The 14,472-nt window shown below is 41.7% G+C and overlaps 2 protein-coding genes across 2 annotated transcripts in view; one reads left to right on the top strand and one right to left on the bottom strand.

Moving 5' to 3' along the window:
- klhl32 (kelch-like family member 32) overlaps positions 1–2,245 on the top strand; it is a gene marked incomplete at its 5' end in the record, with an annotated part of 41,503 nt that extends 39,258 nt beyond the window's left edge. The window contains 1 exon segment of the mRNA XM_014031640.1: positions 1,271–2,245. Coding sequence (XP_013887094.1) covers positions 1,271–1,432 — 162 coding nt within the window. The 3' untranslated portion in view covers positions 1,433–2,245.
- A 468-nt stretch (positions 2,246–2,713) lies between these two features.
- LOC106534867 (protein MMS22-like) overlaps positions 2,714–14,472 on the bottom strand; it is a gene marked incomplete at its 5' end in the record, with an annotated part of 14,818 nt that continues 3,059 nt past the window's right edge. Inside the window, 12 exon segments of the mRNA XM_014031639.1 lie at positions 2,714–4,910; positions 5,041–5,428; positions 7,257–7,423; positions 7,557–7,768; positions 7,854–7,999; positions 8,089–8,245; positions 9,533–9,675; positions 9,829–9,959; positions 10,353–10,503; positions 10,741–10,922; positions 13,344–13,636; positions 13,733–13,949. Of these exon segments, the coding sequence (XP_013887093.1) occupies positions 5,328–5,428; positions 7,257–7,423; positions 7,557–7,768; positions 7,854–7,999; positions 8,089–8,245; positions 9,533–9,675; positions 9,829–9,959; positions 10,353–10,503; positions 10,741–10,922; positions 13,344–13,636; positions 13,733–13,949 (1,900 nt within the window).

Genomic DNA, 14,472 nt, shown 5'->3' with positions numbered 1-14,472 from the left:
GACTATGTCTCTCGGCTGGCCTGGGAACGCCTTGGAGTTCCCCCGGAGGAGCTGGAAGAAGTGGCTGGGGAGAGGGGGGTCTGGGCCTCCCTTCTGAAGCTGCTGCCCCCGCGACCCGACCCCGGATAGGCGGAAGAAAATGGATGGATGGATGGATGGATTTTTGAGGCTCATTATACAGTTAAGCATCCGAAGGGGTTGACATGTATGTGAGTGGGTCCACAGTCAACGTAAACAAACCGTTTGACTGAATCCACCAAACACAACGAGGAAGCTTGATTGACTAATGGCTGGTCTTAGCCTGTGTAGGTGAACAAAAATAATAGATTTGGACTTGTGGAATAAAAAGAGTAAATCTGTTGTTAAAGCCAAAAGAAAAGAGAAGGAACAAGTCAGACCCTGTCCCTAAACCAAATCACCAAACAGCTCCTCCGTGGACGTTTCTCACATCTGTTTCACTGGCAGAGGAAGATTCTTTAAAAAAGAACCTTTAAAAAATCACGAGTTTGAACTAAAAACTGGATAATTATCAAATGATAGGAAGCTGAGCTGTATAGTTTATTAAATCTAGTTTTGAATAAATAGTTAGAAAAAAACTTACAAGGTTACCAAGAATCTAGAGTCTAAAGAGTTGACTTACCAACTTAAAATATATTACACTGCACTGTAATAATATAATTCTAACAAAATGGAGGAAAAAGCAAATTATTTAAAACACTATTTATGTTTAAAATGTAGGCACAAAAAATCTATTTGAATTGGAGGCAGAAAAATAACATTTAGAAATTAGTATTACTAATAAAAGATTCCTGACAATTTATTTTCAAATAATTTTATAATAATGTATGATAAAATAATAAAGGTTTAATTAAACAGCTAAATGAAAACTGATTGATACCAAATAAAAAAGGGAACTTGAGGATTTTTAGGAAATAATCTGAGGTATTTAGAGAATCTAAGGAAATTGCAACATTAAAATGAAGAAAGCTGAGAAGCAGCACTGAATGGTTGTGACCTACTCAAGCATCAGTAAAATCACTTCAGGGCATCATAAACACTTCAGAAAAAAATAACCCARAATAAAACACTGTGCTCTAAATGCTGTTTATGGCTCGACAACATAAAGATAACGCCTCATAAAGTGAGATTTAAAACTTGCTTTCTAGGGTCCAAACTCACCGAGAACGCTCAGTCGGATAAATCACAGGGATTTTATTCTGGAAACACGTCCAGGCGCCGTGCCTTACTGCCCGATGTGTTCCTCCTYCAGGTGCTGGACCTGAGCACAGGAGGGAAGGAGGAGGTGTTCTACGGGCCAACGCTGCCTTTCGCTTCAAACGGGATCGCGACCTGTTTCCTCCCCGCCCCCCACTTCACCTGTCCAAACCTGCAGACCCTCCAAGTCCCCCATCACAGGATCGGTGCGGTGTAAAGTGAAACGACGACATGAACGCACAACCAGAAGGTGGCCCTCGCTAACAAACCTGACAAAAAAAAGCATTGGTTTTAATAAACATACTGGAGTCTGGGTGCTTGTTCACTGTGGGGTGAACAGGGGTTCCTCTGATTAGAGAAATGCAATTCTTGAAGCTCCTGTGAACAAACTGCTGTTTTCTTGTGGGGGTGGGGGTGGGGGCACAGGAAAGTCAGTGAGCACGATTCCTCCAGAGGAAAGGCAGCATGTTGTTAGGAAATAAGTGAACAAATAGTGCTAATCTGTCCAACTAGCCACATGCATTCAAAGGTTTTTATAACCCATCATAGGGCTGATAGAGCTTTTCTCTTAAAAAACAATAAACTATACATCTTTTTAACTCCTATGGTCACTTCTTTAGCCTGAAAGCCACGTTTTGACATAAATTTGACAGTCTAGTTTTTGCTCAAACTCACCAGCTTTTTATTTTTTCAAGTTTAACATAATTGTTGAACTCATTTGAAAAGCAGTAACCAAGTATGACTGCTATCAACCTGTTTGTGAGTTTTATTTATTTTGCTTCTTTTACGCTCAGGACCTAAGATTGTTTATGTTCAAGTGAATGTCGGAACATTACAGTTCAGCACATATTTGTGGAATATTCTCCAAAGTGTGGACATTTATGATTCTGCATTGACTTAAAAAAAAGCAAGCTTTGATGAGATGAAGACAACAAAAAACGCCTTCACTTCCCAGGTGCACCCAAAACACACCTACGGGGATATATGGGGCAAGATGCAGAATAAATTTCCTATATTATTAAATAAAAAATGTGATGTATTTCTGTTTCACACCTCAGATAATTGCCTGAACATATGAAAGCTTTTTTTTATTTTTTTATTGTGAGCAGACTGCGCGTCCTCTCCCACTGATGCTGCCGGACAGAAGGAATGCACGGCGGGATAAAGGAGATGCTTCGCAGTCAGATGAGATGAAAATGACGGCAATGACAGAAAATGGGAGGCGGTGATTGTGGGAGACTTCATGTGATTAGGTGCGAGCCAAAGACGGATTGCACAAGATTACTGCAACTTCGAAGTGAAAGGGAGAACTGGAACAAACATTATCTGCCCTTCTTTGTGTGTGTGTGRGTGCGTGTGTTAAATTATTTGGTCTGAGCCACGACTCTGATCAAATCTGTATTTCAGAGCTCTAACTGAGCAGAGGCAGATCCTGAAAAGAGCAAATAGCTCTTTGATGCTCACATTTCCTCCACTGTAGAACAGAAACGGAAAGATAAAAGCAGGCAAAAGAGCAAATTTATTTTTTACATTTAATACATCACTAAATGTAAAACTACAATATTTACAACACATTTAAAGGTTTGTACAATAACTTGATTTGGTAACTGATGATTCTTAAGACAGCTTTCAGTTCTGGGATATTTTGGCACATTGCAGCTCTTACAGGTCTTCAGAGAAAATTTCTGTTTAAAGTAGGGTTTAGTAGTAAAAATAAAGAATGAGTATCTCACCTGCAGTAAACAGTTCTTTAAACAATCTCGCTTTTAAGAAATAGTTTAGATTAGACGGGACTGATGAGCTAACTGTAAGTTCAGCCTTCAGCTTCAAACTCAAACATTTAGCTTTTTGCAGCAGTTCATGAAAACACTACATCACCTTCATCTATGCATTACATGGTTATTTTCAGTAGCAGCTAGCTGTAGCACTTCCAGCATCAAAATCCTAACATCTCTGCCAAAAACACAAAAAAAAAAAAATCAGTGTAATGTTTTTTCCTATTTTTTTTAGAAGAATTGACTCAACTCAGACTAAACCAAGTCTTTTCAAATAAATTTCTCAGGAGGCCACAGTTACAGAAAGCAACAGCTCAGGGTAGAAGAAACTGTATTATGTAAGACAACAAGCACGTTTTACCGTGTAAATGTTTTTGTTGTTGCATTAGTTCATAATTTACCACTGATTTAAAATGTAGTTTTATATTTAATTAAGTAAAAAACATAATCATTGGTTGGCTGGATGAAAGTCCTCCGGGCCACAGGACGCCAGTTGAATAACCCTGGACTAATTATTAGCTCACCCAACTGGTCCGAGCAGACTCAGTGTCAGGGGTTTGTTGCTGTAATAAACTAACTGTAAACTTCAACATTTCATAGCACCAAATCATTTATTCTAAACTATTATTTAAATCTTTACTCTAGGTTTTTTCCAAGTAGGGGTCTCTGCAGTGCATATTCTGTGGGCGGAGTTGGCCCTAACCGTGATTGGTCGAATTGARTTGTCTTGTGGGGCAACTTAAAAGAGGAAGTCATGATAATAGTAAAATAATGATTTATTGACTGTCTATGTAGAGTTTATAACAGAACAATGACATAAATAAAAACTAGTGTGAACATGTAACCATAATTTATTGACTTGAAATTTCATGCAACAAGAACCTTCCTGTTTCAAGTTATGACTAATATTTATATTCATATTGACTTTTASTGATCTTTTTACAGGCTGCTTAGGGATGTTTTGACCAAGCCAAATTTTTATACATCCCACCACATATACAGTGTTCAAATTTCATCCAGCTAGCACCTTCCTGTCTCAAGTTATGACTAAAATTAATCTCTATATTWAAAAAGGTACATGTGCTTCCTGGTCTATTCGACCAAGCTGCCCACAGCTTCTTTAAACCCCACTGTCAGTCCATCCAATCACATCTTGGGTAAACYAAGCTCACAAAATCAGAAAKTCCTACTRAGTGACTGCAGAGACCCCTTTCTTGTTCTTTTAGCAGAAATATTATAGAACTCACCTCTGAAGTTCCTCCAGATTTAAAATGTTCAAATTCTAGTTAAAATGAACAAATCTGAAGAATTAATGAGCGTCAAAATTATTATTTTTTTAAAACGTTGAGAAAATGTAAAAGACTGGCATTGGCACAAGTTACTATTGAGATGTGCTTTTGATTACCACACCCACCACCCTCCAGAATACTTTTTATTTAAAAATAAATAAAAACACCAACTAGTAGAATTAGCAGCAGCACACATCTGTACCAGAAGCCTGGGTTCATTAGAGGGTTCTCGCTTCAGGACTTGGGGTGAAAAAGTCTAAATCACATGGTTTTAAAATGGAAGCAGTCTACTTTGGCTTTAGCTGTGTTTGAACTAGTAGTTAGCTCGTGACTCCTGCTGGACCAGAACTTTTTCTTCAAACTGATGACTTTCGAAGAGCTTTCTGCTACAGCTAAGATATTAATTGTTCCTAACAGAACCCCAGCTCAGAAGGACCAGAACATGCCTTCACATCAACTACAAACTCAGATTTTAGTTTTTGCTGTTTTGGGAACCAAATCAAGTCTGTCAGATTTATGAAATAAAAAGGTTTGAAGTTCTTTCCAGAAGACTTTTCAGTTGTTCTCCAGGCGGATGATCTCAGCCTGCCCACATTCTCCAAGAAGACTCAGCAGCTTCATGTATGCACTCCTGTAGCACAAAGATGTGTCATATTCAGTAAAATTCAGCTGAAGTAGAGTTCCAGTTTTATTCCTGACACCTACTTATTGTCTAGACAACCTAAAAATAGTTTAAAGCAGTGATTCATGTTCTCGCTCACCTCAAGGCAGTGTTCTTGCCCATTCCTCGTTTGTGTTCAGCATTTCTCAGACRGACAGACAGGCTGGGAACGAGAGCCTGAACCACGCTGGGATCCAGYACGGCCACCGTCTCCAGGACACCGTAGACCTGCCTGTCGTAGACGCACTCGTTCTTCTCCACGAAACYTCTAAGAGCATCGACATGACGATAGAAGGAAACTCCTTAAAGTGTTCCACGGGATTTGGGGGTGAAGTGGCCTCTCCCCACACGCAGGTGCAGATATTTATCGCTGCAGATCACAGTCACTTACCGTAAGACACCGATCATCTGCTCACAGGGCCCCTCCGTAGAGGCAGCAGCACATCGCTCCACCACGAGCTGCAGGGCATCTGTGCTCGTCTTCCTCACTAAGTAAACACAGCAGAATAAACAGGAAGCAAGACATGGTTGCAAAAAAACGTTTGCTAATAAGAGAAAAAGGTGACTCATTTACAGCTTTCAGTCAGAACTCAGGGAAAATTAGTTACTTGTGACCCAATTCCAATCAATCTGAGACYTGTAAAACAWAWAAACAGAATAAATATGAATGATGAGATGAATARGATGATTTGCAAATCCTTTTCAACCTATATTCAACAAAGTACAACACAAAGACAAGATATTTAATYTTCATACAGATAAAAATATCATATATCATATCATATCTTCCTTTAATCCTCTCTCAAACCAAGAGAGAGAGGAGTAAAGGAAGCCATCTTTGTGAAGAAAAACCAAAGGTGGAGGCCTTCGTGTCCAGTTGTCTTCTGCCTACAATGCTGTCATTGCAAGTATGACTCCGCCCCCTGTGAGCAAAATGTGTGAATCAGGGCCCCAATGATACCAAACACAAAGAGGGAGACAGGGACAAAAACAAGGAGATGTTAAAAACCCCCGCCTGCATTCACTACATTCACATAACACGACACGGGTCAGGTGATGGGCACATGACCCTCTATGAACAATAGAGCAAATCAAGCCTATTGTTTGACAATGGCCCTCTCTTGCATGTGACTAACCTGTTTGTCCAGGCGGAGGCAGMGCTTATAAGGCTGAGTTTCAACTGAAACTCATCAGACTGAAGAAGTCTCTTGGAGGAGAGACGAAACGTTTCACTAAAGAAGAACCCGTCCAGAGGACCTACTTATTTTTTCTTTTTGATGTACAAGTACAAGTTAAAGCTCTATCATGCAAAGAAAAAACAACAAATATCAACACCCAGAAACTCYTGGATGTTGTGTCSTCCAGGACAAAGAGGAAAAGGACTGTTCGGATTGTTATCAGTGCAAAGCTCAAAAGCCAGCSTCTCTGATGGTATGAGGGTGTATTAGTGCTCCAGTGACATCCAATGCCAAGCAACATTCTGCAAGTGTTACAACAGCGTGGCTTCATAGTAAAAGATTGCAGGTACTAGAAAATACCACAGTATATGGTATCACCGGGAGGAGGAGGGTGCCTGTGGCACGTTTATGAATTAACAATTAATGGAGAAATGAATTTATATGCACATAGCTCGACATTAGAGTCTACGTCTTTTAAAAGGCTTTAAGTTTCAAAATAATCTGACTCTTACCATGGTTATTTGCAGCGAGGAGCTCTCGCAGGTATTGAAAAAAATGTAATTAAATTAAAAATAAAATGAAATTTAACAAAAATCACTGAAACTAAATCCAAAAGAAACCTGTGGCTAGTTGGTCCTGAAGCATTTTCTGAAAGAGCCCAAAATGTTTGTCCCAGTTTTCATAGCAGCCCTGTGGAAATTTGGCACTTCCCCTCACATGACTCGTATCATCATGACTTTTATGTACCCTCACCATATTTTGATACAGCGGTATATTAATCCCCAGTTTCCAAACAGTTATGATGTGTTGTTAGAGGAAAGCTGATGGAACACAGGGGTGAACATGAACCTGTCCTAGCTTTTCTGGAACATGTTGAAGCATCAAAGTCAAAATGAGTGAATGCAACAACAACAAAAAAAAAAACAATAAAGTTGATTCATTTGAACTTTAAATATATTGTAGTGTATTCATGTGAATATAGGTTGAAAGGATTTGCAGATCATCATATTCTGTTTTCATTTAGGTTTCACACAACGTCCCAACTTCACTGGAATTGAAGCGGCAAGGTTGTACATTTCTGCCTGAGATAAGACACAGTCAGTGTGGTGCAAACATGAGAACAGGCAGTTTATCATACCTTGTGCATCACTGACCAGCATCAAACAGTGCAGGAGGGAGGGCAGAGGCAGGGTGAGGAGAGAAACATCTGTGTCTCTGTTTCTTCTCAGGAGTTCCAACAAGAACATCAGGACTGGTGCGAGTCGAGGAGGAGGGCTGTTGCCTTTGAACTGGAGGAAGTTCTCACTGTAAAATAATAAAAGATCCCACCTTCAGACCGAATCACAGTTTAAGAAGCTCTTGAAGCTGTGACTGAAACTGATCCATTTAAACTTCAAATAATGAGTTCATGAAACACATCTTGACTGTAGAGACCTACCAAAGCACCTCCAGTACGGTCCTCCTCAGCGCGGCTCCTCGCGGAGTCGGCGCGTCCTCYCAGGCACCGAGAAGAACCGGGTGGTTGGCGACGGCACCCACGAAAGGTGAGGTGGGCAGAAAATGATCCAGATATCTGTGGATGACAGAGCGGAGCTGCTGCTTCAGGTTGGCACCCTGTGACTGAGACACGCTCGAGGCCACTGACAGACCCTGGAAGAAAACAAATCATTATCATAACTGATGAGTTTGAACTGTGAAAGTGTTTGTGTACAGTTCAGTGCACATCACTGCTAACCTGCAGGTAGAGGGGTAGGCTGTCCCTCAGAGCTTTGTCCTGCTGTGGGAGGCGGTGGGGGAGAAGAACCCTGTCTACAATCTGAAACAGCAGAGATTGTGCTTTGGAAGTGGCCAGCAGGGGGCTCCAGTGTTTAACTATGCAGCCTGGATCACACAGAAAACACAAGAGTTTAGCTTCTCACACAGAAAGCTGCTGTATGAAACGATGTGCCCACACACACACACACACGTACCCACAGACCAGTACGCCAACTGGATTCCTTCCTGGTTTTTGTTGACCATGTAAGGTCTGATGTAATTCAAGATGTCACCAATGTAGCCGAGGGCCGTGGTCACCATGGCTGATCGCTCTGACAGGAGCTGCAGTCCACTGTACACGCTGCCTACAGCCTGAAGCCGTGCAACAACACACAGATTTACATTTGGTAAAACATCACAACACATGTAGCGGCTGTAGAGGGCAGGGTGTTACCTACCTTAGTGTGTTTTATATTTTAATATGCATCTTAAACYCACTGAAAAAAGAGCCTTTAAAGAGACACACACTAAKAAAATTTAAAACTGGATTTATTTTCATTAAAATTGGTACCACTTTACAATAAGGCTCCCCTTTTGGATGGGTTATACAACCCCGGAAGTGATCGCCGCTCACAGGATCAACATCTCCTTATGGTTCCCCTCACTCGCTTTAAGACCCATGGTGACCGTGCCTTCTCCTCTGCGGCCCCCAGGCTCTGGAATGAACTCCCTTTTAATTTGCGCTCTCTTGYTAACATTGTCTCCTTCAAGAAATACCTAAAAACTCACTTTTTCACTCACGTGTTCAGCTAACCATTCACCATTAATGCCAGCCTACCTCCATAGTGAATGTTTGCCAACTATGTGTTTTTCTATTATTGAACATCAGGCATATTTTTCTCTCCCCCATTCTCCATGTTTTGTGTATTATTTGAATATTTTTGCTCGGCATTGACCATGTGTCTGAGTTACAATTTTAGAATTTAATCTTGATTTGATGTTTCATTACTTTGCTTATGTTTTATTTTATCTTTCCACCATTTTACATTGTTAATGATTGTACAACACCTTTGAATGTATTTCTGTGAAAGGTGCTTTATAAATAAAACTTTACTTACTTACTTACTTATAAATAGGTTATTAATTCATCTGTAAATACTTTAAGTCATTAGTGTTTATTATGCATTATTTAAGGACAAGAAAGAGACAAAACTGTCTGGTTTCTTGCCAAATAGTGAGCCAATCAAAAAGGAGCCTTATTGTAAAGTGTAAGACAATAGGTACACTATTTATTAATGACTAACAAACGTGTATAAATTTCACAAGGGAGCTTTATAAATAGTGTTACTGTTTTACACTTTACAATAAGGCTCCCTTTGATAATTGTGGCTATGTATAATGCAGTAATACAGTACATTATATGTAAAATATGTGTTTCCAATACATTATGCTTATAAGATAGAAACCTAGTCTAAAAAGGTTTAATACAGCACCTTTTGAACAGATTTGGCTCACTTTCTTGTCCTTAATTAATGRATAATAAACACTTATTAATGATTTATAAAGTGCTCACAGATAAAATKATAACCTATATAAGCTATCTATAAGGGAAGTCTTATTGTAAAGTGGTACTGTTAGGAAAATGTGTGTCAGTGATACCTTGACAAACGTGTTYAGGGCTCCGGTGGGGTCCAGCCGGGGGTTTGTGGAATGAAGTCGGGCTCTTTGCAGAAGACTGTCGACCTCAGGAAGCCTGAGCACGAGCCGGGTCAGTTCACACAGCTGCTCCCTCACAGTCTTACCTGGAGAAAAGAAAACCACCAAAACAATCTGATTATTTAWAGAAAATGTGACTCTTTAATCCAGAATCAATCYTATTCTTCAGTTAAACAGATCAGATCCATGAAAAGGAGAAAATAATTCGGAGAACAAACAAAACCTGGTGGTGTTCATACTTGTACAGCTGTCAGTCCCGTCCTGGTTCTTGTGAAGGTGCTGCTGTAGAACACACCTGATCCAGGCTCGCACTGAGAGGCCCTGAGCCGACCCGGACACAGAACCACTGCCCAGAGCAGAGGCCAGCTCACTGAGAGAGAACAGGGATTCGTTGAGCCTAATGTGTTGACGGCACATTCATGATAAACACACCGTGTAACCGGCGAGGGCAGATCAGGACACTAAATAACAGAAAACAATCAATACTTTTTCCTTAAACACATCTAACACACCTTGTGCTGAAGTAATCACATTTTATGTTCTGAAAAAAGGGTCTAAGCTGAACTTGTTTATATAAATGCATAAATTACATTTACCTTTACCAAATTATTTYTTCTGGATGAAATTAACTAAATTTCTCACATGAATCAAAACTACAACTTTTTATAAGTTCATATTATATATACAAAAAATAAATCAATACCAGCTTTTAGTCTTTAATTTCTCATTAGACTGTGCAGATTAATGCTGTTTTCAGTCTGACCTGTTCTGGAGCACATCAGGAAGGTAGCGAGTTACAAGCAGCGTGTGAACGATGTCATCCCAGCCAAACGACTGCATGATGGACTGAACTGGGTGGGGCTGCAGGTCCTTGGGGGCAGAGCTGGGTAGATCAAAGGCCAGGAAGGTGAAACCTAAAAGTGAAATTAAATTAGGTCCCTGTTTGAATTATCCACATCATCGGCAATGTGAGCTTATCTGAACGTTGATGCTGTGAAACTGGTTAAGAATCCTTCATTGAAAATAAAATGATTCATTGGATTTTAGGCCWAAAAACAAAATTCTGGTTAAAATGTTGCTCAGACTTTTTGTTCCTTTCTCCCATCTGTGCCCCCCCGCCATCATGTTTTCCTCCCAGTGGGGGCACTGACCTGCAGCAGCATCTGCCAGCTGTGCTGGAGGGGTCGGCGAGCGGAGTAGGCTTTGSAGGAAGGGGAAGAAGTGCATCCACAGAGCAGCAGCCACCGCTAGGTGGCGCTCTTTAATCACACTGGCTGTYGCGGGAGCCCAGGCCGGAGTGGGCACTGACTGGACACAGCGCTGATGGACCCGTCTGGAAGGACACAGACACACATTCACAAAAGGCAGAAGAAGAAAAAAAACAGATCAACAAATCTATCCACAGCAGCGCTTTCTCTTGTCTACAAGCACCGGGCCCCTGCAACCAACTCCACCCTCCTCTTCTTCAAATCCCTTTGCTCCTGTGTTTCTCTTTCACTGCTCCTTCATGTGTTTTCTCTCTTCTCTCATGGGGGATTACAGAGTGTGGCGATGCGCTGCGGCGCGGGGTGAGGGAGGGGGTGGAGGTAGGTGAGGGAAAGGAGGATATCACAGGCAGAGAGTGGAGCCTAATGCTGATCCCCTGAACACAGAATATACTTTGGCTCTTCTGGCTCATCTCTTGCCCTGGCATCAGCTGCTACAGCAGCCCCACAGAGGCTGGCATTAGCCCTGATAAGCTGCCGAAGAAGCTGTAATCTCATTTGGACTGGAGATGATCCCTCTGTCCCTCTCATTTCTGGGATGGGGGTGTGAAAAAGCYGGGGTTAAGGTGTGCTGCGGAAGGAGAGGAAAAAACGAACTAGCAGCCCCCCTTCCTTTCACAACCATCCACTCTGGTGTTTTACTAAAGGTACACACACACGCACACACACACGTCTTCCCTTCCAGCAAGGTTGCATCTAATCCAGAGAGCTGAGACAATCGATTAGAGTCTGAATTCATTAGCCTTGTTACTCCTGCAGAATGYGCCTTTCACACCCATCAGTCCTCATTGTACACGACATCGTCAGAGAACCTACTCAATCCTCCTCATTGTGCCTGTTTATGTACAGTATTTCCACAGACACACAAACATAGTGCACATGCTGGATACCGCAAAGACAAATGTACCCAAGGACACAAGTTATATTTGCTGCAATCTCTTTTCATTTTTTTAGATTTTTCTATCAAATCTATCTGCATTTACTATCACAACAATGGTTTACGGCAACAAAGATCAGATCAAAAAGGTACAAAAAAAGAAAAACATTTCAGAACAAGGCTAGGTATTTTGTGGGAATAATTGTGTGTTGGAAAAAAAGGGAGGACATGCCAGCGTCAGCTGATCTCATCAACTTACAACCTTCCCCTCTATCAAAGCAGAGGGTCATGAGCTGAAATCAAAGCCAGGCATCATTCCTGCACCTGGAGATTTGCCTCGACACCAAGACGATGGCAATCAAGAGTGAACATTGGGACCATCACTGCCTTGACCGTTGGCAGAATAATTCCCTTAATGTGTGCACATTCCACATGGCTCTTAATAGTCGTAATGATGAACTGACTCAATTTGCCAGGCTACATAATTACCCGTTAATTGCGCCACATTAAAAAAAAAAGCTGTAATCACAAAGAGATACTAAGAATTTCCAGGCTTAGGAATTATGTTGAATTTGGTGAGATGAACTGGAGAGATAGTGTGGGTTGTTTTATTTTATTTTTTGGCTAAATGGGCATGTTCCAGACCAGAACACAGACCTCTGGGGAACTTTGTCTTCCTTCACATTGGACCAAATGTACAGTTTGTCCAGAAGCAATACTTAATACAACATGGGGCATACCTTTTACTACATAGCTACATAGCTGATACTCACAAGGGCCCAGCTGGACTATAAAGTAACTTGTTATCCTGTTTTTACCAGGTAAGTACAGGGTAAGTACACAATATGCTACAATCTTACTACAATTTGTCCTTTTAATGCTGCTTCATGTGTACATAAACAGCAAATTTTCATTTTAGTTAAAAAAGCTCCATGAAAGTAATTGACGTGGTCCAGGGTTGTTGTAAACACTAAACATAAATAAATGATTTCACAGACAAAATGAGATGACAGAAAAAGATCCTCATCATTTTGTCACTGTGCAACCTTCAGCTCCCACCTGATTTTTGTCTGCAGTGGTCTCTGTTCTCGTCTCTGCTTCCCCACATCAACAGACGCTCTTTCAGCCGCCTCCCTCTAATCTTCAGCTGGGGTTCGCTCGTGTAACAAACACCCCTGTCCCACAGCTGAACCCATCCTGATGCTCTGCTGACCACGGTCTCTCTCACACACCAACGGCGCTGCTCAGAATGACAARAGGGGCCCAGAGAGAGTCCCCTGTGCCAGTAACTTTATTCTAGGGTCTGGGAGCACCTGGGGAAGGTGACACAAGGGTCAGCGGTCCTCTTGAGACCGACGGGGGCCACGGCACAAAACCGATTCTTTACAGACACTCATTCCTGCTGACTGCACAATCCTCCTATTGTCAGTGTGAGAAGTGAGTGGACTCTAGGACGGCTCGGGAAGAACAAAACACATCAATCTCCTCGGCTGCAGCAACTTTGTAAAAGCTTTGCCAAGAAACATCTGTCTAAAAGTGTTGCTGCCACCAGATAACGGTGAAAGCATGAGAGATGCAGAGAAAAGGTGATGGTGATGGGGAGCTGTCTGACCTGAGCTGTGCCAGGACGGTCTGCAGAAAGCCCAGCACAGAGTCCAGCTCCGACTGACACGCAGGCAGCAGCCAGTCAAAGCCCTCATTCAGCAGCTTCTCCTCCGACAGGCTGAGGCTGGCGCTGGTCTCAAACACCTCGGCTACACCGTCCAGGTAGGAGCCGAGCGGCCCCCAGAGGGCCTGTCTGCGAGGGGCGTCTGGGGTTTGTTTGAGAGTGAGGAACTCCTTGGCCGTCTSTGTGAAGGAGGAGGCCAACCAACTGGCCATGGCACCAACGTCCAGACCTCTCTCCTGTAGTTTATAGTCACAGTTTAAATCAGAACATTCTCAAACCGATGGAGTATAAAAGTACTTTCTGTATTTGCACGGTGTGGTGAGAACACGTACTTGGAAAAGCAGCAGCAGTGACAGCTGCCCTCTCCAGACCAGCGTGCGATGTGCAGGGGGGCAATTAGAGGGCAGAGAGCCAAGCAGCTCACAGGCTCTGTTCGCCACATCCTCCAGCTCCACCTGCCTGGCCATGACCAGAAACAGCAGCAGGAAGTTCATGAGTCCTGCTTCTGACAGCTCCTGCATCTTCTTTGGTGAGAACTTGGAGTAAATCCTGGAAAAACAACAAACAAGCACAAGATGGACAGAGATCAGCAACAAAATGTAATAACAAAAGGCAAAACTGTGGTTAAAACTTTTAACTTGAACAATGGTGTAAATGCTGTGTTAGCYCTAATGCTATCATTTTCATGTCTATAGTTTCTTCTGTGTTTGTTTGACTTTTCAGCACACTTTCAGCTAAGTATTAAAATAACTAATTTGGGACATTATAAGTATGACCTTCAGTTTTTCTAGCTTTTATATTCTTTAAAATATTTTACTTTATTTACAATATTTTTTCTAATAGAAGCACATTAATATCTCTTTAAATCTTTAAAACCCTTTCTGCTCTTAGGAATCTTCAGCATGCTTATTTCAGGTCAAGCTTTTAGCTAATATTTTGCTAAACTTTAAACTACTTCTTTGTTAAAGTTTAAACTTGCAGTCGGTGTTAGCTAAAATTGAGATATTTTGCTAATTTTGGCTTTTAACTGCCCTGTGATGGACTTGCGACCTGTCCAGGGTGTACCCCGCCC

This window comes from Austrofundulus limnaeus, unplaced genomic scaffold, assembly GCF_001266775.1.
Source record: "Austrofundulus limnaeus strain Quisiro unplaced genomic scaffold, Austrofundulus_limnaeus-1.0 Scaffold1292, whole genome shotgun sequence".
Lineage (NCBI taxonomy): Eukaryota > Metazoa > Chordata > Actinopteri > Cyprinodontiformes > Rivulidae > Austrofundulus > Austrofundulus limnaeus.
Note: the sequence above shows the minus strand (reverse complement) of the source record. Positions and strands in the feature narration are given on the sequence as shown.